The sequence below is a fragment of the Saimiri boliviensis genome, chromosome 17 (genome assembly GCF_048565385.1).
Source record: "Saimiri boliviensis isolate mSaiBol1 chromosome 17, mSaiBol1.pri, whole genome shotgun sequence".
NCBI classification, from domain to species: Eukaryota; Metazoa; Chordata; class Mammalia; order Primates; family Cebidae; genus Saimiri; species Saimiri boliviensis.
Genome location: NC_133465.1, coordinates 55,447,803 through 55,474,685, shown reverse-complemented (window position 1 = coordinate 55,474,685; position 26,883 = coordinate 55,447,803). Strand labels below are relative to the sequence as shown.

Here is a 26,883-nt window from a genome sequence, read left to right as displayed (position 1 = left end):
CCTCAGCTTCCCAACGTGCTGAGATTACAGGCGTGAGCCACCACGCTCGGCCCACAATTTATCTTTGATTAAAAAAAAAAAGAAGAAAAACATTATTAGCCGGGCGCGGTGGCTCAAGCCTGTAATCCCAGCACTTTGGGAGGCCGAGGCGGGTGGATCACAAGGTCAAGAGATCGAGACCATCCTGGTCAACATGGTGAAACCCGTCGCTACTAAAAATACAAAAAAAATTTAGCTGGGCATGGTGGCACGTGCCTGTAGTCCCAGCTACTCAGGAGGCTGAGGCAGGAGAATTGCTTGAACCTGAGCCGAGATCGCGCCATTGTACTCCAGCCTGGGTAACAAGAGCGAAACTCCGTCTCAAAAAAAAAAAAAAAAAAAAACCCCAAAAAAATATTACTGATTGAATCTGCCAGGCTTTATCTTAGAAACAGATTTCTCCCGGAAATAAAACCTTGCCAAAAATCAAGGGACCTTCAACTTCACCTTCATCAAACTAATTTGAATTTCCTGTAACCTGGGGAGAGACTTTCCACGCTGGGGTTAACAGGAGGGGAGTCAGAGAACTCGGAACTGGGGTGGGGGGGGAATTAAGCATTTCACATAGCAACAGCACGTTATTGGGAGTTTACCTACAGAGATAAATTTTTTTTCTTTGGCTCGTGGTTTCACAAGGCCATGGGAGGAATTCCTAGGGAGTGCCCTTAGAGTGAAAAATAATCTAGCCTATTTACGTTCCACCACTCCCTAGACGCATTCTGCAGTCTCTCAAGTCCCCACCCAGAACGGCACGCAGCCGATTTAGGACCCAATAAGCAATACTTCCGCGCCTGCCCCATGCCTGCCTGGAGCACATCCGGGACTCGAGGAGGCATGGTCTTGGGAGGCGGAGTCTAACATAAGCCGGCCCCGCCCACCTGGCTGAATTCACAGTCGCGCTCGCTCCTTCCCCCCGCCAGAGGTCGCAGGCTGCGAGAGAGGGTTCTTGGTTTGGCGAACACCCGCCCTCTCAGGTCCGTTCAGTCTCGCGAGAGAAAGCGCGAGGCCTGCCGGGAGGGAGCGCAGCCGTTCCTAGGTTTGCTCAAAATGGCATCGCTGGAGGAAGAATTCACGTTGTCTTCGATAGTCCTGAGCACCGGGTCTGAAGGACTCCTGGGCGTGGAGCAGAGCAGCAAAACAGACCAGTTCCTAGTGACAGACAACGGCAGGACCGTCATCCTCTATAAGGTGAAGGCGATAGGCTCGGGAGCGCCCCAGCTGCCTTCTCGCCCCTTTCTGAGCGCGGAGCCTGAGCTTGAGTTTCTCACATCTTCAGAAAGAGATCGTGGAGTGGGCTTAGCAGAGAGCCGGCTTGGCCTGTCGAGGACGCTGAGGGAGGGCTAGAATCTGGATGGTTGCCTTCTTGTAAAGACGTATTTCCGAGTTTGTAGGGGCAGAGCTTCTGAGTGCACGTGGGTTAGACTCGAAAAAGAAAAGAGAACCTGCGCTTTTGCTTCGGAACTCGCGGAGATGGCCTTGTTAAGATTCCGTCCTGGGGGTCTTTAATATCTTAGCTGCCCGCGGGAGATTGGTTGGGCGGGAGAGGATGACACTGACAGACTGGGAATAGTGGTTTAGCCCTGTGTCGGTACACTTCACACCCCTCTCCTTGGGTGGGAGGGGGACAATTTTAGACGGTGAGGGACTTTTCTTGATAGCTCGGTAAGAATCTTGACTCCAGGTGACTTGTTTGTTGGCACCTTTAAATAAGTTAGCTGTCTATCTGCGTTGACGTTTTGGGAACAGGTTGCCAGCAGCTCCCTGTTGTGTTTTGACTCTGCTGACTCTGTTGGGTTTTTACTTGAGCTGTCAAGTAGATTTGCAGTTTTGCAGCTCCTACATAGGAATACAGCGGCTGACATGATCCCCAGCTGTCCCTGCTTAATTTCCCATACTTCTGTTCAGAGGCATAATAGAATCAGTTTTGTAAATGTACTATTGTTTTTTAACAAAGGGTTGTTTACTTATTTAGGGACTTTGTTATATTTTCATTTTAACTACCCCTTTAAAGTTTTGCCCGGGGTCGGTGGCTCACACCTGTAGTCCCAGAACTTTGGGAGGCCGAGTTGGGCAGATCACTTGAGGTCAGGAGTTCGAGACCAGCCTGGCCAACATGGTGAAATCCTGTGTCTACTGAAAATAGAAAAATTAGCCAGACGTGATGGTGTGCACTTGTAATCCCAGCTACTTGGGAGGCTGAGGCTTGAGAATCGCTTGAACCTGGGAGGCACATGTGTTGCAGTGAGCCGAGATCACACCAAACTCGAGCCTGGGCCACAGAAGGAGATCCTCTTTCTGGAATTGCAGGCTATAGTTACAGGTGTGAGCCACTGTGCCTGTCTTTATATTAACTTTTTTTTTTTGCTATGGAGTTTTGCTCTTGTTGCCCAGGCTTCAGTGCAATGGCACAATCTCGGCTCACCCCAACCTCCAGTTCAAGCGATACTCCTGCCTCAGTCTCCCGAGTAGCTGTGATTACAGGCATGCGCCACCACACCTGGCTAATTTTGTATTTTTAGTAGAGATGGGGTTTCTTCATGTTGGTCAGTCTGGTCTCAAACTCCTGACCTCAGCTGATCCGCCAGCCTTGGCCTCCCAAAGTGCTGGTATTTCAGCGGGAGCCACCAAGCCTGGCCTATCCTAACTATTTTTAAGCTCATGCTGTTAAGTACACTCATTATTGTGCAGTGGTCTCCACCATCTATCTCCAGAATTATTTTAATCGTGCAAAACAAATTCTATACTCATTAAACAATAACTTCGCACTGCCTCAGCTTCTGGCAACCACCATTCTTTCAATCTTTATTTGACTACCTTAAGTACTTCATATGTAAGTGGAATCTACAGTATTTGTTGTGACTACTTTTTTTTTTAGGAAATTTTCTAAATGCTGTCATTTTAATGACTTAGGATTTTTTTTTTTTTTTTTTTTGAGATGGGGTCTCACCCTGTTGCCCAGGCTGGAGTGCAGTGGTGTGATCTCAGCTCACTGCAACCTCCACCTCCTGGGTTCAAGCGGTTCTCCTGCCTCAGCCTCCCGTGTAGCTGGGATTACAGGGGTATGCCACCACGCCCTGCTAATTTTTGTATTTTTAGTAGAGGCAGGGTTCACAACGTTGGTCAGACTGGTCTCCAACTCCTGACCTCAGGTGATCCACCTGCCTCTGCCTGCCTCCCAAAGTGCTGGGATTACAGGCGTGAGCCACTGTGCCCAGCCAGGAAATTTGTTAAATGCTGTCATTTTAATGGTTTCTTTCATTGATTATAAATTTAATTGCTTTTAATGTCTGAAATTGACTTCTTGAATATTGTATCTATCTTAATTTCATTAGGTTTCTGATCAGAAACCTTTGGGGAGCTGGTCAGTGAAACAAGGTCAAATTATAACATGTCCAGCTGTGTGCAACTTTCAGACTGGGGAGTATATTGTTGTACATGATAATAAGGTGAGTTTTAAAACTTTTATATAATATATACAACATAAATGTTGACTGTTAACTCTTTGTATTTATTATATGTATTTGGAGAATAGGATAGTTTTTAACTAGTATGTTTTGATTTAAGGTTTTAAGAATATGGAATAATGAAGATGTAAACCTGGATAAAGTATTTAAAGCTACAGTAAGTCTGAGTTTTCCAACATATTTATTTAGCTTCTTGGTGAAATAGAATCATTCATAATAAAGTATGTGTTATTTATTTTCATACCACTGAGAAAATAAGCATAAAGTCCTAATCAGGTTTTCATTCTAATTATCTTACAGTGTATCTTAGTAACATGTCTCCATGAGTTAAGGAGATGAGGATTTATCTAATTCATGAATGAGAAATTTATACTTATTTGCATAAGTTTGGATGTTTGGAATATGTCCTTTTGAGAGCAAACGAACGTCCTGTGCCCTTTCTTAGAATATGTAGAATAAACCCTGCAGTTTCATGTGTATTTTTAAGAGTGACACATAATGCAGTAAAAATAAAATTAAAAAAACATCACTAGCTGTACATGTTGTACTAATGACCTAAAGTACATTCATTTTTTCTTACTTATAAAATGGGGATCTTAACCTAGGTTAATCTTGAAAGTTCTTTCCAGTTCTAAATGTCTAAATATAATTGGCACATTTTAGAAGTGGCTCACAATCGGGCTAATTCAGATATAATGCAGTTGTTGCCTGGATCCTTGAAATTTTCAGCCAGCTAGCTGTGCTGTTCCCTGGCTCCAGTTTGTTCATTTACCTTGAAATTAATAACACAATCCTGAATTTTTCTCACCAGGGTTTTTGTTGTTGTTTTACCTAATACATAGCGTTAACTTCTTTTTCTGGAATTGCAGGCTGTAGTTAACAATTGTGGCATCCATTCTTGTCTAACACCAGAATTGCATGTACATTTGCATTAGTGGCTTATTTGTGTCTTACCCGGTTTTAAGAAACCCAGGTTTTAGCCTAACCTCTAGTAGTCACAATGGATAAACCGAAAATGAACTTTCGGATTAAAGCAGGGGCCTGGGTAGAGAGGATAAGAGAAAAAGTTAAGACTTCTGAATGTATTTTATGTTGTACGTTAGATTTTGGAACCATAGATAATTATAAAGCAAAATTAAAATGAAAGCAAAGCAGTCACTTAAAAAGAAGCCTTCTCTAAGCCAGGTGCAGTGGCTCACGCCTGTAATCCCAGCACTTTGGTCAGGAGTTCGAGACCAGCCTAAGAACATGATGAAACACCCCTCTCTACTAAAAATACAAAATTTAGCCAGGCATGGTTGTGTGCGCCTGTAATCCCACCTACTTGGGAGGCTGAGGCAGGAGAATCGCTTGAACCCGGGAGGCGGTGGTTGCGGTGAGCCAAGATTGTGTCACTGCACTCCAGTGTGGGTGACAGAGCAAAACTCTGTCTCAAAAAAAAAAAAAAAAAAGACTTATCTAAGTATCCTTATCCTTTATATTAGGTATAAGTTGTTTTAGAAGAAAAATTAAAATTTTTTATGTTCTTCCAGTTGTCAGCTGAAGTATATAGGATACTTTCAGTACAAGGGGCAGAACCCTTGGTGCTCTTCAAGGAAGGTGCTGTTCGTGGTTTAGAGGCCTTGCTTGCAGAGCCCCAGCAGAAAATTGAAACAGTTATCTCTGATGAAGAAGTGATTAAGTAAGTTCCAATACTTGTTAAGTAAATATATCAAAATGAAAAATGCACTGCACGTTTTTTGCCTTGTTCAAAAGTATTTTAGTTATAAACATAATAAAAGTGACCTAATTTAAAATTACTTATAAAACATTGACTGAGATAACATTGTAAAAAGCTTCTGGACATGATTATTGAAGAAATTGTAGTCATGTGAGGTCTTGACAGAACTGGATACTCAGTTATTTGAGGATGAAATGGGTTATCCCAAAAGACCAGAATCTTTTTTTTTTTTTTTTTTTTTTTTTTTTTTTTTGTCTATCGTATTGCCCTGACTACCAAGCTCCCATCCTTTTCCCCTGGCTAAAAGTGCATCTTGTCAGTGAAATCATGATGTGTGTTAAGATTCTGAAATAAAACTGGAAAAGTGACACTTCAAGGGACAGAAGGACATTTCGTGATTTCACATCTCTCCAGTCTTCTTTATTTCATCACATTTCCTCTTCATTTGACTTGTTCTCTCCAGGTCCACCTGGTAGAAACTAATTTTCCAAAAGTCAGAGTGAAGACTCGTACTTAAAACGTGGACAATAACCTGTTATATATTAGACTGACCTGATGAATACCTCTAAAATGTGAGCAACTGTTACGAGGGAAATCTTTGGAGGATTTGAGTTCTAGTTGCCACTTTACCACAAACCGACTACGCAGCCGATAACTTCTCTGTGCCTCAGTTTCCTCTGTCACTTGAATAATAAGATCTTAATGTTTTCCTCAGAACACAAGTCCCAAAAGTAACTCTGAAAAAAATGGGATGGGGAGTCAATTTAAGTTTAGGAAGCTGTGCATCACCCCTCTTAGAACCTTACAATTCACATTATCATCTGGGGAGGTCAACAACCTGCATTTAATCCAGAGCTGCATTTAACAAATGAATACTCCCTGTGGTATATGTTTTGAAACACCATATTAAGTGTTCTCTGATGTCTCTCTGATTCTAAAAAATATTTAGTGAAAACTGGTTAAATTTTGACTGATAACATTTCTCCCAGCTGGTGATTTTTGCATCTTATAATTTTGTTTTCTTTCGTAGGTGGACAAAGTTTTTCATAGTATTCAGGCATCCTGTTTTAATTTTTATTACTGAAAAAGTAAGTGATATCATCAATTCCTGGCCCAATTTGTGAAATTTCTTTTTTAAAAGACTTTTATTTAGAGAAAGGGTCTTGCCCTGTCACCCAAGCTTGAGTGCAGTGGTGCCATCATGGTTCACTGCAGCCTCAACCTCCTAGCTCAAGCGATCCTCCCACATCAGCTTGCTAAGTAGCTGGGACTCCAGGCATGCACTACCCATGCCTGGCTTATGTTTTATGTTTTGTAGAGACAGGGTCTCACTCTGTTGCCCATGCTGGTCTCGAAACTCCTTGGGCTCAAGGGATTCCCCCCACTTTGGCCTTTAAACTAAAATGGGACTTTATTATTCTCTCAGAAGATCTCTAAGTTTTTAATAACCTTAAATTTAAGGCTGGATGTAGTGACCTCGTCTCTATTAAAAAAAGAAAAATAGTGGAGTGTGGTATAGCCCACCTGTATTCCCATATAATGGGGAGGCTGAGGCAGGAGGATTGCTTGAGCCTGGGAAGTGGAGGTTGCAGTGAGCCAAGATCGCACCACTGTAGTCCAGCCTGGGCCACAGAGCAAGACCCTGTCTCAAAACAAACAAATAAACCAAAAAAAAAAGAAAAAAACGCATTTTAAATTTAATTGGACAAGATGTTTTTTTTGGACAAGATGTTTTTTAAGTACTCATTGATGTAATTAGAATGGGGTAACAACTGGTTTTAACATAATGTAAAGGTAATTGGTTGAAATGGAAATATTTATAAATTCTTTTTTTTTTTACAGCATGGAAATTACTTTGCTTACGTACAAATGTTTAACTCACGTGTCTTAAGCAAATATACAATCTTATTTGGACAAAATGAAAACTCATATATAGAGAGTTTTACAGCATCTGTAGATAGGAAATTCATCTCTTTGATGTCATTAAGTAAGTAAGTTTTATTTCTTTGAACTTTCAGAGATTATAAATAGAGAAATATTATTAGGATAGTGTATGTTTTTGAATCGTAGACTTTGTGAAGCATTCCATTACAGCCCTTTTTGTGCTTCCTTACAGCATTCATGCTTTCACTTTTTTGAAGGGGGACATTCTCACTCTGTTGCCCAGGCTGTAGTGCATTGGTATGACCTCTGCCCACTGCAACCTCTGCCTCCCAAGTTCAAACAGTTTTCCTGCCTCAGCCTCCCAAGTAGCTGGAATTACAGATACCCACCACCACGCCTGGCTCATTTTTGTATTTTTAGTATAGACAGGGTTTCACCATGTTGGCCAGGCTGGTCTTGAACTCCTGACCTCAGGTGATCTGCCTGCCTCGGCCTCCCAAAGTGCTGAGATTACAGGCGTGAGCTACCACATCCGGCCCATGCCTTCACTTTCTGTACTTTGCGTGTCTGGCCATTCGTTAGATCAGTGATGCTGTGTTTTGAGGGCCTACTGAAGTACTTTGGGTACAGCATCATTTTCAAACATTGCTTCTCTACATTTTATGCCTTAAAATGTACTGTAAGCAGTAAGTAACAATAGTAATACCAATGAAAAAGAGCAATCACCTTTTGGGTGATAAGGCCCAGGTTCTTTGAGAGTGTAATTAGTGAACCATAAACAGTCTATGCTTGGCATCGAATGGTCCCTCTGCACCTTTTTTCCAGCCATTAAATTTAGTGTGCCCTTCTTTGAATAGTGACTGAGACAGGTGGGCAAAAGGAGACTAACAGCAGCTTTGGCCCATGCCACTTGCTTTTTACAGACTATCATGCCTTAGAGTCTACCTTTATGAAATGATCTAAAGTATGATCCCACTCTTAGGCCTCTAGGGCAAAAAAGAAAAAAAAAAGTCTCTGTAGTATCCTCTCCCCTCCACCCTTCACAGCTGCTTTTGAAGTTGTTCTGAGAAGGTGATGGGGAAATAAACAAGAGCAGTATTCAGGAAACGTTTCCGTATTATCACAATTAACAATCTTTGTGAAGTTTTTCAATGTACAGATGTTTGCAGTGGCTATTTTTTAAAAGGCTTCTATCATTCTCATATCTTGGGGTTATTGGAATGTACTTAATGTTTAGCTTAATAAACTTTGAAGTGAGGAAGTCTAAACCAAAGGGTCATATAAATCTTTATATAACATTAGCTAGAATCAGATGAAACTGCCGAAATTCAGTTGGCCCACAAGAAAGAGCAAGTTCACAAGGTCTTTAGGGTGATTGGGTAGAAAGAATTATAATTGACTGAGCACGGTGGCTCACCTGTAATCCCAGCCTTTTGGGAGACCAAGGCAGGAGGATCACTTGAGCCCAGGAATTGGAGACCAGCCTGGGCAACATAGGGAGACCCTATCTCTAAAAAAAAAAATTTTTTTTTAATTAGCTCGGTGAGGTATGTACACCTGTAGTCTCAGCTATTTGGGAGCCTGAGGTGGAAAGATAGATCACTTGAGCCCAGGAGGTTGAGGCTACAGTGAGCTGTGATCACACCACTGCACTACAGTCTTGGGCCACAGAGTGAGACCCTGCCTCAAAAAAACAAACAGGCAAAGAAATAGAATGTATAGACCAGATGCTAGTTTCTAATGAGGGATATATCCTTTTAGGGACTAGATTATATTCTTGGCAGTTCCTTCTCAATGTTTTAAGTCATTGCAGGTATTTACAGTTTGTATTTCTTGACTATTACATTTCTTACTGAGATTTTTATTAATAATGCTCCTAGGCCGGGCACGGTGGCTCAAACCTGTAATCCCAGCACTTTGGGAGGCCGAGGCGGGTGGATCACGAGGTCGAGAGATCGAGACCATCCTGGTCAACATGGTGAAACCCCGTCTCTACTAAAAGTGCAAAAAATTAGCTGGGCATGGTGGCACGTGCCTGTAATCCCAGCTACTCAGGAGGCTGAGGCAGGAGAATTGACTGAGCCCAGGAGGCGGAGGTTGCGGTGAGCCGAGATCGCGCCATTGCACTCCAGCCTGGGTAACAAGAGCGAAACTCCGTCTCAAAAAAAAATAATAATAATAATAATAATGCTCCTTTCCCCAGTTTAAATTTGTAGTGTTCTTTAAGAGAAAGCACAGTGATGGGCTTGTTTATTTTTCTGGTTGGCTTTTATCGAATTGGTAAAATCTTAAAAACCTAGTACACTTAACTATAATAGATACAGAAGTGCCCTTCAATAACCACCAACAAATGCTTGTTTCCAATAGGCTCTGATGGTTGTATATATGAAACCTTGGTACCAATACGTCCAACTGACCCAGAGAAAAATCAGAGTTTAGTTAGATCACTGTTGTTCAAGGCTGTTGTGTCTGGTAACACTCGACATGGAACTGCACTCACTGTCCTGGATCAGGATCACGTCGCAGTCCTGGGAAGTCCACTAGCAGCTTCTAAGGGTAACTGAAGTCCAATTAATTAAGAAAGCCTTTGTATTTTTCCTTCACAGTGTCTCTTTTAGTCTTCCTTTTCTTTTTCATTTCGTTATTCCCAGCCTAGCTGATTCTCTTATCAGCATACTCGGTTCTTTTTGTACTTTCGTAATTCACCTTGAATTGGCTTTTTATTTTTATTTTGCATTGATTAATCCTTTTTTTTTTTTTTTGAGAGGCAGTCTGACTGTGTCGCCCGGGCTGGAGTACAGTGGTGTGATCTCGGCTCACTGCAACCGCTGCCTCCTGAATAGCTGGGACTATAGGCGTGATCCACCACGCCCAGCTAATTTTTGTATATTTAGTAGAGATGGGGTTTCACCGTGTTGGCCAGACTGATCTCGAACTCCTGACCTCATGATCCACCTGCCTTGGCCTCCCAAAATGCTGGGATTACAGGGATTACAGGCATGAGCCACCGTGCCTGGCTGATTAATCTTTCAAAAACACTCCTTTATACTAGCCTGCAGGTATTTGAAACATTAGTAAGCCTTGCATTTGAGGATTGGATTCCTAGCAACATTTCACAGCATGGAAATCCACTGGACATGGACATTTTGAAATGTGGGACCTAATAGTGTGCCTTTAGTCTCTGTGACTTCTGAATAGGATTCTCATCACCACCTCACCTCCCTACCCACCAAGTCCCCTCCAGACTTTTTAGTCTGTCATGAAGAACACGATTGCTCCTTGCCAGTAGAGGATTGCAGACCCCAACCTTCACTAGAAAACTCAGAATCCATCATTTAGCGTTAAGTCCCTTCACGATCTAGACCTATCCACCTTTTCCATTGTTTTCTCCCAAATTCTGAGCAAGAACTCTGCTTTATTCAGGCGAGGCTCTCTATTGACTACACACTTGATAGGCCCATCCTCACCTGTATACTTTGTTCTGTGTTTCTCCTGCTTATTAAGATAGGAGCTCCTGCCTGGCATGGTGGCTCACGCCTCTAATCCCAGCCCTTTGGGAGGCTAAGACAGGCAGTTTGCTTGACGCCACGAGTTTGAGACCAGCTTGCCCAACATGGTGAAACCCCATGTCGCTACTGAAAATACAAAAAATTAGCTGGGCATGTTGATGCACAAAGCCTGGAGGCTGAGGTTGCACCACTCCATTCAGCCTAATCAACAGAGTGAGATTGTCTCAAAGAATAAAAGAAACAGGAGCTCCTAGTTATAGTATAACTAAACCATGTGCCTGGCACTTTACTAAGATTATCTCATTATTTGTATCATTTACTCCTCTAACAACTGTATGGGAAGAACTACAGTTACCAACCCACTTTTAGGGATGATTATTAGTAGTAGAACTAGGATTCAACAGGAACAGGTTAACTCTGTTAGGCCACTTCCCGTGCCACTCTTAAATCCTGGCTCTTCACCGCTTGACTATGCTGTGCTTCTCCTCCTTTCCTCCCATCTTCCTCTCTTTCTTATTTCTGCTCTACTTCCCTGCCCAAAAAGTCTCCACCACTAGCTACTATAGAGTTTCCTGTGTCTCTTTACACGGTTTTTTGGTCCATATACAAGCAAATACTACTGCTTAAGGGTTTTTCCCTCATTTAACACACATGGTAGCACACCATACATACTGTTTGTGTACCTTGTTTATTCACCTACCCAAGATCTCTCAGACATCTTTGCATATAATATTATTCTTTTCTCTTCCTTGTTTTAATAGCCACATACTATTTCATTGAATTTCATTGAATGGCTGCCCCACAATGTGTTTCATCACTCTCCTACTGCCATACATGAACCATACATTCTGTTTTTTTAAATTAAGATGAAATTCACATACTATAAAATGAACTATTATTTTTAAAAATTTTTAATGCTCTTTTTTACTTTTCTTTTTTCATTTTTTGCTTTCATCTATTTTTAATTTTTGGTAGGCCCTTGTAGAAGAAAAATGAACTACTTTAAAGTGAACGATCCACTGACTTTTGTTGTGCAGCTACCACTTCTGTATAGTTTGTGGTTTTTTTTAGATGGAGTTTTACTCTTGTTGCCCAGGCTGGAGTGCAATGACAGGATCTTAGCTCGCTGCAACCTCCACCTCCTGGGTTCAAGTGATTCTCCTGCCTCAGCCTCCCAGGTAGCTGGGATTATAGGCATGCACCACCACGCCTGGCTAAATTTTTTTTTTTCTGTTTTTAGTAGAGATGGTGTTTCACCATGATGGTCAGGCTGGTCTCGAACTCCTAACCTCAAGTGATCCACCCACCTCAGCCTCCCAAAGTGGTGGAATTACAAGCCTGAGCCACTTCTATCTAGTTTTAAAACATTTTCATCATGTCAAAAGGAATCTCTGGACCCATTAGGCAGTTGCTCCTCATTCTCCTCCACCCCCTACCCCTGGCAACCACCAATCTCTGTTCTTCTATAGATTTACCTACTGGAATATTTGTTTAAATGAAATCATACAATACTTTTTGTGTCTGGCTTCTTTGTATTTAGTTTTTAGTAGCAATGAAGGTCTTGCTATGAGATCCTCCTGCCTCAGCCTCCTAAAGTGTTGGGATTACAGGCATGAGCTGCCACGCCTGGCTAGCCAAATGTTTTTGAGGTTCATCTACATTGTTGCATGTATGAGTGTTTCATTCCTTTTTAGGGTATAAAAATATTCCATTGTATGTATATAACTCAGTATGTTTATCTCTTCATCCATTCATGGCTATTTCCACCTTTTGGTTGTTGTGAATAAGGCTACGAACATTGGTGTGCATGTATTTGTTTGTGTATCAGTTTTTAGTTCTTTGGGATATAACCTACCTACAAGGGGAATTACTGGGTCATATGTTAATTCTATATTTAACTTTTCATTTTTTAATTTTTATGGGTACATAATAGGTATATGTGTTTTAAGGGGTACATGAGATATTTTGATACAAGCATGCAATGCGTAATAATCACATCACGGTAAATGGGGTATCCATCACCTCAGGCGTTTGTCATTTCTTCACGTTACAAACATTTTAGTTATACTCTTTTAGTTATTGATTGCGTTTACCTTTTCGAAGAACTGCCAAACTCCACAGTGGCCGAACCATTTTACATTCCCACCAGCATTGTACAATGGTTCCCAGTTTTCCTACATTCTTGCTCACACATGACTATTTTCCTTATTTTGGATTCTGGTTATCCTAGTAGGTATGAGGTGATACTTCAGTTTGGTTTTGATTTGCATTTCCCTAATGACTAAGGGTGTTGAACATTTTTTCATATGCTCATTGGCTGTTTATATGTCTTCTTTGGAGAAATGTCTATTGGAGTCCTTTGCCTATTTTTAAATTAGGTTGTTTGTCTTTTTGTTGTTGAATCATAAGCGTTCTTTATACATTCTAGTTACTAGACCCTTATCAGACATATGATTTACAAATATTTTCTCCCATTCCATAAGTTGTCTTCACTTTCTTGATATGTCCCTGGTGCATAAAAGTTTTAAGTTTCATGAAGTTTTAAGTTTCCAGTTTTTGTTTTTCTTTTGTTGCTTGTGCTTTTGGTGCCACATCCAAGAATCCACGGCCAAATCTAAGGTCATAAAGACTTACCCCCACATTTTTTTCGAAGAATGTTGTGGTTTAACTCTTTTTTTTTTTTTTTTTGAGACAGAGTCTTGCTCTGTCACCCAGGCTGGAGTACAGTGGCGTGATCTCGGCTCACTGAAACCTCCACCTCCTGGGTTCAAGCAATTCTTCTCCATCAGCCTCCTGAGTAGCCAGGATTACAGTCATGTGCCACCACACCCAGCTAATTTTTGAATTTTTAGTATAGACAGGGTTTTACCATGCTGGTCAGGCTGCTCTCCAACTCCTGACCTTGTGATCCACCCGCCTCAGCCTCCTGAAGTGCTGGGATTACAGGCATGAGCCACCACGCCTGGCAGTTTTAGCTTATATTTAGGTTGTTGATCCATTTTTAATTATTTTTGTGTAATGTGTAAAATAAGGGACTAACTTTATTCCTTTGCATATGGCTCTTCAGTTGTCCCAACACCTCAGTGGTCCTGACACATTCATTGAATAATCAGTTGGCCCTAGCTGACTCTTAGTCTATTGCACTGGGCCAGTACCACACCTGTTTTGATTACTGTAACTTTATAGTCAGTTTGGAAATCAGGAAGTATGAGCTCTCCAACTTTGTTCTTCCTATTCAAGTTTGTTTTTGCTGTTTAGGCCCCTTGCAATTATTCCATGTGATTTTGAAGGTTGGCTTTTCCATTTCTGCAAAAAAGACTGTTGGAATTTTGATAGAGAGTGAGCTGAACCTGTAGATTGCTTTGTGCAGTATTGCCATATTAATATTAAGTCTTGCAATTGATGAACACACAGGATGTCTCTATTTGTTTATGTCTTCCTTCGTTTTATTCAGCAGTGTTTTATAACTTTCAGTGTACGTGCTTTCACTTCCTTGTTTACATTTATTCCTAGGTATTTTATTCTTTTTGGATGCTAATATACATGGAATTTTTTTTCTTAATTTGCTTTTCATTTTTAATATGTAGGAGCATCTGATTTTTGTATGTTGATCTTGTACCCTACAACTTTGCTGAATTAATGCCGATCTTTTCCTGTGGATTCTTTGGGATCTTCTCTATACAGGATCGTGTCATCTGTGAATAGAGTTAGTTTTACCTCCATTTAAATTTGGATTTTTGGCCGGGTGTGGTAGCTCACACCTGTAAACCTCTGCACTTTGGGAAGCCGAGGCGGGTGGATCATGAGGTTAAGAGTTCGAGACCTGGCCGGGCGCGGTGGCTCAAACCTGTAATCCCAGCACTTTGGGAGGCCAAGGCGGGTGGATCACGAGGTCAAGAGATCGAGACCATCCTGGTCAACATGGTGAAACCCCGTCTCTACTAAAATACAAAAAAGTAGCTGGGCATGGTGGCACATGCCTGTAATCCGAGCTACTCAGGAGGCTGGGGCAGGAGAATTGCCTGAACCCGGGAGGCAGAGGTTGTGGTGAGCCGAGATCGCGCCATTGCACTCCAGCCTGGGTGACAAGAGCGAAACTTCGTATCAAAAAAAAAAAAAAAAAAAAAAAAAAAAAAGAGTTCGAGACCAGCCTGATCATCATGGTGAAACCCTGTCTCTACTAAAAATACAAAAATTAGCTGGGCATGGTGACGCATGCCTGTAATCCCAGCTACTTGGGAGGCTGAGGCAGGAGAATCGCTTGAACCCAGGAGGCAGAGGTTGCAGCGAGCCGAGATCATGCCACTACACTCCAGCCTGGGCTACAGTGAGACTCTGTCTCAAAACAAATAAACAAAATTTGGATTTTTGTTTTTCTTCTTGCCTAATTACTCTGGCTAGAACTTGAATACAAGTGGTAAAAATAAGCCTTCTTGTCTTGTTCCTCATTTTAGGGAGAAAGTTTTCAGTCTTTAACCACTCAGTGTAATGATAGTTGTGTAGAATAGCAGTGGGGAAGAGGGCAGGGCAGGACCCATGTCTTTTTCCTTATCTTAGGGGGAAAGCTTTTAGTCTTTCACTATTGAGTGATGGTTAATTGTGGGTTTTTCATAGATGCTCTTTATCACGTTAAGGATGTTCTTTCTCTTCCTAGCTTTCTGAGTTTTTTTTTTATCATAAAGGAGTGTTGGAGTTTGTACAATGCTTTGTGTCAACTGAGGTAATGGTATGGTTATCCCTTTGTTGTGTTGATGTATGTACTACACTGATTGGTTTTCATTTGTTGAACTACCCTTTCATCCCTGGAATAAATCTCACTTGGTCATGGATCTTAATATTTGCCGTTGGATTTGGTTTGTTGGTATTTTGATGAGGATTTTTTGTTTTGCATCTATACACACGGGGTTATTGCGCTGTAGTTTTTTTGTATGATGTCTTTTGTCTGGCTTTGATATCAGAGTAACCAAAAGCCTGAGTGGATTTAGGAAGTATTTCCCATTCTTTTGTATTTTGAAAGAGTTTGGGAAGATTCAGTGTTCATTTTTAAATTTGTAGAATTTACCAATGAAGCCATGAGATCTTGGGCTTTTCTTTGTTGGGTGTTTTTCACTGTTATTCCTGATTCATAAAGCCCTCCCTTCCTCAGGGCTCACCTTCCCAGGCTGTTTCTTATCGAGAGCTCTCATTTCTTCCAGCTCATATGACAATCACTGTATTCATAATTCATTTGTAAACTAAATTAAAGCGAAACTTACATATTTGTACTTGAGACTTTTTCTGAATTTGTATGTCTTATTTTATAGAATGCCTCTCTGTATGGAACATAAAATTTCAAACACTACAGACTTCAAAAGAGTTACCACAAGGGACCAGTGGTCAGGTAAGTTGTTTCACTTGAGTACTTTCTCTGATTTAGTTGTTTTGTTGTGTTTTGTTTTGCTTTGTTTTGAGATGGGGCCTCACTGTGTTGCCCGGCTGGTCTTAAACTCTTGGGCTCAAGTGATCCTTCTGCCTCCGAAATGTAGTTATTTTTGTGCCTAATAAATATGCTATAAGGTCTCTTTGGACCTAAATATTTTGGCAACTTTTCAAGCCAGGTGTGGCGGTGTGTGTCCGTAGTCCCTGCTACGGAGAAGGTTGAGGCAGGAGTTCAAGGCTACAGTGCTGTATGATTGTGCCTGTGAATAGCTGCTTCAGTCCAGCCTGGGCAACATAGTGTGATCCCATCTCAATCAATCAATCTATTGATCAATATTTTGGCAGTTATCGATTAAACTAAGAAATTTTTTTTACCTGAGAGATTATGTTTAGTTTGGTTATTGTTGAAATCACTTCCTTATGTTTATCACTCTCAAAATTCTAAATTATTGCCGGAACAATTAACTGTTTAATAAAACAGCTTTTGTTTTTAGCTGCTCTTTTGTTTTGTCTTTTTACTTACATATTTTGAACTGCACACCCTCAAGCTGTTACTTTTTCTAATAAATTAATGTTTTAGATTATATGTTAATTGTTACCATGAAATTATATTAAATTACTTAAATGAATTAAAAGTGAAGCTGACCAGACTGTGAACTTCCTGAGGCACGGTTCCTTGTGTGTTTTGTTCTCTGTTGTATTTTCAATGCTTAGCAAGGTGCACAGTAAGTTTTAGTTATTTTGTGAATGAATATTCATATGCAAATAAAATGTAAATTAAGGCAACAGGATGTTTTGGTAATTCTGATTTGAGGATAAAGAAACAAGGTTTCTCGGCATATAATTTAATTATAATTTATATGTGAACAGGTAATTTTAACAAAATTAACTATTCACAATTTTTTTATTTTGAGACAGAGTCTCACTCAGTTGCCCAGGCTGGAGTGCAGTGGCGCCATCTCCACTCACTGCAACCTCTGCCTCCTGGGTTGAAGCGATTCTCTTGCTTGAGCCTCCCAAGTAGCTGGGACTACAGGCACATGCCACCACACCTGGCTAATTTTTTATATTTTTTATATTTTTAGTGGAGAATGGGTTTCACCATGTTAGACAGTATGGTCTTGATCTCCTGACCTCATGATCCACCTACCTCGACCTCCCAAAGTGCTGGGATTACAGGCGTGAGCCACCATGCCCAGCCCACAATTTTTTATTGTGAATAAACTTACAAACTTTTTTATTACAACTCATTATTTTTTTATTGTTGTTTTGGTTTTTTTTTCTTTTTCTCTCATAGCAGCAGCTATCAATTTATAACTTATTTTCTTATTTTTTTGCTGTATCATTTTATTATTATTGCAAAGTTATTTTTTTATTTCATTGTTCCTTCAGGGGTTTTTTTTCCCATATACCTGTCTTATTTTTACAATCATAAGATATAAAGTGTTAAATTCTGGTTTTTAAATTCAGTGCATTAGAAGTTTGCCCATGCTGCCGGGCGCGGTGGCTCAAGCCTGTAATCCCAGCACTTTGGGAGGCCGAGGCGGGTAGATCACGAGGTCGAGAGATGGAGACCATCCTGGTCAACATGGTGAAACCCCGTCTCTACTAAAAATACAAAAAACTAGCTGGGCGTGGTGGCGCGTGCCTGTAATCCCAGCTACTCAGGAGGCTGAGGCAGGAGAATTGCCTGAGCCCAGGAGGCAGAGGTTGCGGTGAGCCGAGATCGCGCCATTGCACTCCAGCCTGGGTAACAAGCGCGAAACTCCAAAAAAAAAGAAGTTTGCCCATGTTATAATAGCCTTGGTAATTATTACATTAATAGATGTATAATATATGTTATAGATATATAATATTATAATTATAATATATAATTATATTACAATTTATAATAGATGTATAATATAATTATTACGTTAATAGATGTATAACAGCATTAATGTTAAACAATTGAGGTTTTTAAAATGTATATGTTGATTACAATTTTCTGAGTGGAAAATATTCTTTAAATTATGCTTAATTCAGACTTGGGCAGAAATAAGCCTATTTAATAAGCTCTACATATGAAATTCTTCTGGGAAGTTGCTTGACTTTGCCTTGTTCTTTTTAGTACTGAGAGCTTATACAATAAGTGATAAAGCTTTATTGAGTCAGATCTTAGGAGATAAAAAAATTTGCTTATGTTTTGGATAACTTTTTTTGTAGCTCTGGTATTATGGGGAAAATGTGTTTATGCTACATGGAAGATCTCTGACTGTGATTCCATACAAATGTGAAGTGTCATCATTAGCAGGTGCTCTTGGAAAACTCAAGCATAGTCAAGATCCAGGTAGAAACTTACATTTGTTTTATTAATACAAACCATTTTATTAACCTTTAGTTTCATATAGCTTCCAGCAGTCTTTTATTTGTAACGCTTGTTCTTAATTTTGAAATTTACCACTGTTTATCGAAATTTGTGAACAGGCCAGGCACAGTGTCTCACGCCTGTAATCCCAACACTTAAGGAGGCAGAGGCAGGAGGATAGTTTTGAGCCTAGGAATTCAAGACCAGCCTGGGCAACATAGTAAAACCCCATTCTCCACAGAAAAAGGAAAAAGAAAAAACAAGTTTGAAACTTGTGAATAGTCCAAATTGCAGGTACTGTTGTAAGGTGAAGAGGTACACTGTGTGGTTTTTTTGTTTGTTTGTTTTCTTTTTGTTTTTGAGATGGAGTCTCGCTGTGTTGCCAGGCTGGAGTGCAGTGGCTTGATCTCGGCTCACTGCAACTTCCACCTCCTGGGTTCAAACAATTCTCCTGCCTCAGCCTCCCATGTAGCTGGGACTACAGGCACGGGCCACCACGCCCAGCTTATTTTTGTAATTTTTTGTAGAGACGGGGTTTCACCATGTTGGCCAGGATGGTCCCAATCTCTTGACCTCATAATCCACCCGCCTTGGCCTCCCAAAGTACTGGGATTACAGGCGTGAGCCACCGCGCCCAGCCTACACTGTGTTTTGAATGCCAGTGTTCTTCTTACTTTAGGGGCAATGGGAGAACCACCAAAACAAAATCAGTAATGCCTCTGTCCTCCCTCGTATACTGATGGGCTCATCCGTTGGCTTAATGTTTTTGGACATACAGCCTTTTTACTATATTATGATTTACTTACCTGAGGTTATCAGTAGAATTATATGGGCTTTAAAGTCTCTCTTAAATTGTATGAGTGGGTTTTTTTCGTTGTTCTTTGATTGTTTAGTTGGGTAAAAATCAGTAGGTCAGAACATTCCAGAAATTGTGCATTTTGCATCTTCTTAGGAACTCATGTCGTGCCCCATTTTGTAAACTGGGAAGCACCTCAAGAATGTGGACTTGGAGCCCAGAACTCAGAGCAGTCAAGAAGAATTGTAAGTTTCATGGCTGAAATTGAAATGTTAGTATGAATGTTGAAAAACAGAAAAAGACTGAATTATTTTAATGAATCATATCCTTACAGCTCTTACAGATTTGATGTTAATGACAGGACAGTTTGAGGCTTGAACTCAGTAACTTCACATTCTTTATCCAGAAATGCCACATGTAGTCTATTATATTTATTTTCAAAAGTTTTTGATAAGAGCAAAATGTGCTAATCTCTTTGGAGTGTTTGATATCTCTCTAAATGTATATTGGATCTCTTGTATTGTTTTGTGATTCTAATCAATTTACTTAATTCCAGTTAAGGAGACGAAAAATGGAAATGAGTTTACAGCCAGAGGTTCCACCATCCAAACAACTTTTGTCAGCCATAATGGTAAATAAATAATAATAGAAATAGGAAAAATCCAACTCAAGTGTTTCAAAGAAATCCTATGTACTGCTACTCATTCTGTCTTATTTTTATGATCATCTTTATAGATATAGCTAACATTTGTGTAGTGTCTTAAGAGTGTCAGAGCTGATCCAATATTTTGGCGGCTTTGTTGCTCACTGTCACCTCGTGAGATTGATATGGTGTTATCTTACCGGTTTCTTATTTAACTTTGCAGTATCAACTCCAGCTTTGCAGAAATGCATGAAAACTGTTAGTCATTTGACAAAATGTTGTGCCAGGAAACTTTTAAGTTCAGAGTGAGATCATTAATGTGCCAAACGGAATTCTTTAATTCTGCCCTTTCAGAAAGATTCAGAAAAACACATTGAAGTAGAACTACGGAAATTTTTGGCTGTTAAGCAGACACCTGACTTTCATACTGTCATTGGGGACACAGTAACAGGACTTCTGGAAAGGTGTAAAGCAGAACCATCGTTTTATCCCCGGAACTGTCTGATGCAGCTTACCCAAACGCATGTGCTCTCTTACAGGTAGCTATTTGTGTGTACCACACTGTACGTGCATGACTCTTCTGACCTTGTTTTTTACAGTTCTTAGCTTCTGGAACTCTGAAAAGGCTTATAAATTATCTGCAGTTGAAAGTCTTAATATGTATTAGTCATTCAGATTTTTTTTGCCTTAGTCTGTGCCCCGACTTAATGGAGATTGCCTTACAAAAGAAAGATGTACAGTTGTTACAACTCTGTCTACGGCACTTTCCTGACATTCCTGAATTGGTCACCTGTGCTTGCTTAAAAATTTTCCTAAGGTAAGTTACACTCTGATGGTCCCTTTTCTTCACTTTATAATCTGTTACATTATTTGATTTCTAAAACTTCGATGCTTAGAAAATGAAATTTTTCCTAAAAGTTTAGTGATAAGGATTAACCTCTTGCTTTCACTTAACATCATAGCATTGCTGATGACAGTCTTGAAGAAACAGATGTCAATATGGAATCAGTTTTTGACTGTAGTAATTCTGTACATGATGAGAAAATGGAAGAGCAAACTGAAATTCTTCAAAATGGCTTCAATCCTGAAGAAGATAAATGCAATAAGTGTGATCAAGAGTTAAATGAAAAGCCCCAGGCCAAAACAAAGGAGACCACTTCATGCCCTGTGATACCAAAAAGAGCAGCTCTACTGTATCCTTTGAAATAGAGCATCCTTCTGTTTCTCTTTACAGGGTATAGTTATTTGCCAAGCAGTAACTAAGGAATAACAAAGTAATTTAAGATTTTTCTTTCCTTTTCCAATTAGTTTTTATTTCTGTTTGAAAATAATGTTCAGTGCCACATTAAGTAAAGTTTACTTAAACCTGTTTTAATTAAAAAGCTATGCTAGGCTGGGCATGTGGCTCATGCCTGTAGTCCCAGGACTTTGGGAGGCTTAGACAGGAGGATTGTCTGAGCCCAGGAATCCCGAGACCAGCCTGGGCAACATGGCAAGACCCCCATCTCCACATCAGATTTAAAAAAAAAAAAAAAAAAAAAAAAAGAGGAAGAAGAAGCTATACTAACACGGAAGCTCTGTCAATTCTGAAGATTAGTATTCTGAATAAATAACAATTAAAAGGCCGGGCGCGGTGGCTCAAGCCTGTAATCCCAGCACTTTGGGAGGCCGAGGCGGGTGGATCACGAGGTCAAGAGATCGAGACCATCCTGGTCAACATGGTGAAACCCTGTCTCTACTAAAAATACAAAAATTAGCTGGGCATGGTGGCGCGTGCCTGTAATCCCAGCTACTCAGGAGGCTGAGGCAGGAGAATTGCCTGAACCCAGGAGGCGGAGGTTGCGGTGAGCCGAGATCGTGCCATTGCACTCCAGCCTGGGTAACAAGAGCGAAAACTCCGTCTCAAAAAAAAAAAAAAAAAAAAACAATTAAAGTATTCCACGTGATCTCCAATGATTAGGAGAGTGGTGATAGAGCTCTTTTAGAGACATAAAAGTTTTGTATAAATTATCGAAATAAGCTTTTCCTTTAGTCCTAAGTAATGCAATTCTTCATTCAGCATATAGTGAAACATTTCTTCTGCCTCATTTGAAAGACATCCCAGCACAGCATATCACAGTAAGTGTTCATACAAGTTCTATAGAATTTTACTTCCAGTTTAAATTTTGCTATTTAACCGTAACCAGCTGTTAGAGCTTTCTAAAGGTTATCAAATTCTTTTATGTGAATAAGAGGTTGTCCAGCTCTCATGGCAAACACCTGCTGAGAAAACTAGAGTGATTCTAGGCTGATAGACCATGGCATATTCCTTGTGCCAAACTTGAAGGCCAAGTTAAGCTTCCTAAGTTATAAATGAGTAAACACTAAAAAGAGTTGCTGAGAGAAGGGTTCTCTCTCCTTTACCTATTATTTATAAACAATAAGCTTATCACCACCACTACCCCCAAACCAGATGAGCTCCTCATTAATGGGAGGGACTGCATTTTATTCATTTTTGTGTCCAGATGTCTGGCATATTTGTTTGATGTATAGTTAAACTGAACATCCTCTTAAATTTTTTTTTAGTCTTCTTGATTGGTTTATATAATAAGAGGAAGTTTTTCTCTCAAAGTGATAAATTGTCCATTTTTTTTCCCACCCAGCTGTTTCTCAAGTATTTGTATTTCCTTTATCTGAAGTGTAGTGAAAACGCTACTTTGACTCTTCCTGGAATACACCCTCCTACCTTGAACCAGGTGAGATTATTTTTTTACTTTGATTTGGTACTGGGAACAATCTGTAAAAAAAAACAAAAAAGTTGTATTCAAGGTCAGCCAGCACCTGGATTCAAGAGCTGACTTCTTGTCTCCTAGGCCATAGGAATCTCTTCCCTCATAAAACCAAACCACTGCAGTTAGAAATGGAGAGGCTGTCATTTACTAGATTTCTAGATCCATAATTCTACACCGTAAAATTTTAATTTATCTTAAATTCCTCATTCTTCATTATGACCCTTTTCCAAGAATTTCCTTAACCTTGATGAGAGACAACAGGAAGGGGCTGTTAATATGTTGCACCGGTAATTATCTCTTAAGAATTAGAGAATAGGCCGGGTGTGGTGGCCCATACCTGTAATCCCAGCACTTTGGAAGGCTGAGGTGGGTGGATCACCTGAGGTCAGGAGTTTGAGACTAACCTGACCAACATGGTGAAACCCTGTCTCTACTAAAAATACAAAATTAGCTGGGCATGGTCGTGCATGCCTGTAACCCCAGATGCTTGAGAGGCTGAGGCGGGAGAATTGCTTGAACCCAGAAAGCAGAGGTTGCGGTGAGCCGAGGTTGCGGTGAGCGGAGATCACGCCACTGCACTCCAGCCTGGGCAACAAGCAGAGCTCCATCCCAAAAAAACAAAAAAAGAATAAGAGAATAAAGATTAGTGAAAAAATATTCCCAGAGAATCCTATGATAGTCCCTTTTTAAAAATAATACTTATTTGAGAAACAGTAAAAAAAAAAAAATTAAAAATAATATATTCACCCTCCTACAAAGGCATGTCTATAGTTCCTTGTCTTTGGACATGTAAGAATTGGAGGCAAAGAAATGTGGACTTGGAGAAATCTGGGGCCAGCTTGCTCCCTGCAGGCTCAAGATCAACCATCCCACATAGAAGCAGTAAAAACAGCTGTAAATTGTTTTGGTTTGGTAATATGCTATTCTAATTAAGGATTTTAAACACTGAATTTGGCTATTTTTCATTTAGAAAATAACTTTTTTTTCCTTTTTAAGAAGGCAAGGTCTCGCCCAGTCAACCATACTGGAGTGCAGTGGCAATCACAGCTCAGTGCAGCCATGAATCCTGCCCTGAAGCAGTCCTCCGCCCTTAGCCTCCCAAGTCGATGAGACTACAGGTGCATGCCACCACACCACATTAAAAGACAATATTTTCCTTTCTTCTTTTTTTTTTGAGATGAAGTCTCCCTTTGTCTCCCAGGCGAGAGTGCAGTGGTACAATCTCAACTCACTGCAACCTCCACCTCCCAGGTTCAAGCCATTCTTCTGCCTCATCCTCCCAAGTAGCTAGGATTACAGGCATGTGCCACCACACCCGGCTAATTTTTATGTTTTTAGTAGAAACGGGGTTTCACCATGTTAACCAGGCTTATCTTGAATTCCTGACCTCAGGTAATCTGCCTGCCTGGGCCTCCCAAAGTGCTAGGATTATAGGTGTGAACCACCACGCCCAGCCAAAATTGAATTTTTTTATTTTAGTTTTTCTTTTAGAGACAGAGACTCCCTGTGTTGCCCAGGCTGCTCTCACACTGCTGGGCTTAAGTGATCTTCCTGCCTTGGACTCCCGAAGCACGTGGATTACAGGCATGAGACACTTAACCGGTCTAAAAATAAGTTGATTTTATTTTTTGTTTTTTGTTTTTATGTGTCTTGCTCTGTTGCCCAGGGTGGAGCTAACCAACATTAAGAGTTTATTTTCTCTTTTTTAAAAAATAGAGACAAGGTCTCACTATGTTATCTAAGCTGCCCTCAAACTCCTGGACTCAAGTGATCCTCCCTCCTCGGCTTTCCAAAGTGTTAAGATTACAGGTGTGAGCCACCGTGCTTGACCAAGAGTTTCTCTTCTGTCTAAACATACACAAAGTTAACTTTCTCTTGTTTTGTCTAACATGAATGAGATTATGTGTGCTATTCTGTAGTTTGGTTTTTCTCACTCAGCAGTATTTTAGACATTTCCTGGACCAGTAGACATAAATCTGCCTCATTCCTTTTTACCAATGCATACTATTTCATTTTACAAATATATTCATGTATCTGTGAATCCTTTATTGGTGGGCATTTCTGTTGTTTGCCATTTTTTGCTGTTGTAAACCTTCAGTGAGTATCTTTATACGGATATTCTTGTATATTTATGAGAATGCCTCTTGGATAAATTCCCACAAGAGAAATTATTGGATGGAATGGCATGTGCATTTTAGTTTTTCAAAATGCCAGACTATCTTTCCGAAGAGTTGTGACAACTACCACGAGCAAGGTCTGAGACATTCTTTTTCACATTCTTACTGACACCCAGTTTTGTCAAACTTACTCTTTGCCACTCAGATGGGTAACAGGTGTTAGCTCATTTTATTTTGCATTTCTTTGATAATGAAAGAAGTGAACCATTTCTTGTCTATTTATATTTCTTTCTGTGAATCTACCTGGTTAGGTTCTTTGTCCATATATTTATTACATTTTCTGTCTTGTGATATATAAACAGTTATTTTTATATTAAGGAAATTAGCCTTTTTCTATCATATGCATTATAAGTACTTTTTTTTCTATTTGTCTTTTTACTCTCTTTAGTGTAATTTTTGACAGATACTTTTTCATTTTCATGCTATTAAAATTAGTTAAACTTTTCCTCTATGACTTCTTTATGGCTTATATTATGTATAAGCCCCTTCCCACTCTAAGATTATGAAAATAGTCACCAGTTTTTCCTACTGTATTCATGGTTTCATTTCTTGTGTTTAACTCTTTGATACCTACAGAATTTAATTTAACATAAGGAGTTCCATAGGGATCAGCTTCCCGTCCCCAAATGGATGACCAGTTTCCTGGGTGCTTTGTCATTACAGTGATATTTGCATGTTAACTACACCATTGGAAGATGGAGGACTACATGGGAAACTTTTATAAGTGCTTACTAATAATCCTAGTTTATGGTGGCTCATCTGTAATACACAACACCCTGTCCTTGGGGGAAAATGTATTTTGCAGAATAGAAGATGAGTGACTTTTTTTTTTTTTTTGGTGGGGGGTAACTGAAATTTATCGAAACCGAAAAGTAAAATTTTTAAAACTAAAAGAAAACTACTGGCCGGGCACAGTGGCTCACACCTGTAATCTTAGCACTTTGGGAGGCTAATGTTGGAGGATTGCTTGAGGCCAGGCGTTGAAGACCAGCAGGGCAATAACGCAAAACCCCACCTCTGCAAAAAAATGTTAAAAATTAGTGGGGTGTGGTGGTGCATCTGTAATCCTACCTTCTCTGGATGCCTGTAGCTATCTGGGAGACACAGGCAGGAGGCTCACTTCAGCCCAGGTGTTTGGAGGCTCCAGTGAGCTATGAATTGTGCCACTGCCTTTTTTTTTTTTAATTAAAATAAATTTTTTAAAGCCAGAAATGACCGTTTTTATATTTCTTAGAAATTCCTCTATCTCTAAACTAAAATGTTCAGATTTTATTTATAAAGACATTTTTCTCATAAATGTTTGATATATTTATGAACTTTGTAAAATGAATTAACCTGAAGTTAAATTTAAAATCTTAACTCTCCTTTTCCTACTCATCTTCAGATTATGGATTGGATATGCCTACTTCTGGATGCAAATTTTACTGTTGTAGTAATGATGCCAGAAGCAAAAAGGCTGCTGATAAATCTTTACAAGCTTGTGAAATCTCAGGTTTGTGATTATTTGACATATACTGATTTTATTTGTACCCAAGTATCACCTGAATTACAATTTATTCTTAAAATTGATCCTTTAAAAACTTACTAATAATCATGGAAGATTTGTTTCTATGTAGACATTACAGTAAAAGATACTCTGAAACTTTTTTCTTTAGATATCTGTTTATTCCGAGCTTAACAAGATTGAAGTAAGTTTTCGGGAGCTACAGAAATTAAATCAAGAAAAGAATAATAGAGGATTATATTCAATTGAAGTGCTGGAGCTTTTCTGATATTACCAGTTCTTCTTCATAGACATTTTATAAAGCTCTTTTATGTGAACTCGTGTTTCATCCAGGCAAGAAAGATGTTTTGTTTGCAACCATCTCAGTGTCAAGAAACGTGTCAGTGAATACCTGGCCCGTCACTTACTGATGCTCCTGGGTACGACTGTAGGTTTCACATGAACCTATTCTAGGTTGTGGACACTGGTGCAGAGAGGTTTTGAAGTTTTTTAAAATACGTAACTGGGTTGGTTTTAAGTAAAATTATTTGTGTATTGATAAAAACTCTAATTTCTTATCATGTGTTTTGAATTGTTTTTCTTTTAATAAAAAATGATCATTGAAGCAGTGA

At 39.8% G+C, this 26,883-nt stretch overlaps 1 protein-coding gene and 1 non-coding gene across 4 annotated transcripts; both read left to right on the top strand.

Annotated features, from left to right (window-relative positions):
• Window positions 1-1,030: 1,030 nt before the first annotated feature.
• On the top strand, window positions 1,031-26,883 carry NOL11 (nucleolar protein 11). Of its 3 annotated transcripts, XM_003931812.4 has the most exons (18): window positions 1,031-1,227; window positions 3,372-3,485; window positions 3,604-3,660; window positions 5,036-5,184; window positions 6,254-6,311; window positions 7,066-7,210; window positions 9,475-9,663; window positions 15,920-15,996; window positions 18,240-18,363; window positions 19,334-19,422; window positions 19,734-19,808; window positions 20,175-20,359; window positions 20,512-20,637; window positions 20,783-21,013; window positions 21,860-21,938; window positions 22,463-22,555; window positions 26,153-26,260; window positions 26,424-26,883. In XM_003931812.4, the coding sequence occupies exons 1-18, from the start codon at window positions 1,087-1,089 to the stop codon at window positions 26,538-26,540; spliced, it is 2,157 nt and encodes a 718-aa protein (XP_003931861.1). In that variant the 5' UTR covers window positions 1,031-1,086; the 3' UTR covers window positions 26,541-26,883. The 3 variants fall into 3 exon arrangements, with proteins under 3 accessions (XP_003931861.1, XP_039332160.1, XP_039332161.1); XM_039476226.2 differs by lacking the exons at window positions 26,153-26,260; window positions 26,424-26,883 and adding an exon at window positions 25,432-26,127; XM_039476227.2 differs by lacking the exons at window positions 1,031-1,227; window positions 3,372-3,485; window positions 3,604-3,660; window positions 5,036-5,184 and adding an exon at window positions 5,695-5,795.
• LOC120367040 (small nucleolar RNA SNORA38) lies at window positions 23,338-23,468 on the top strand. The gene has a single exon (XR_005581540.1). It is a non-coding gene; the product is annotated as a small nucleolar RNA SNORA38 (small nucleolar RNA).

What these genes read in the sequence shown, in the direction of transcription:
- NOL11 (XM_003931812.4), top strand. Translation starts at nt 1,087, where the DNA reads ATGGCATCGCTGGAGGAAGAATTCACGTTGTCTTCGATAGTCCTGAGC. An exon ending in TTGTTGTACATGATAATAAG is followed by an intron (nt 3,486 to 3,603) that starts GTGAGTTTTAAA and finishes TTTTGATTTAAG; the next exon opens with GTTTTAAGAATATGGAATAA. An exon ending in TAATTTTTATTACTGAAAAA is followed by an intron (nt 6,312 to 7,065) that starts GTAAGTGATATC and finishes TTTTTTTTACAG; the next exon opens with CATGGAAATTACTTTGCTTA.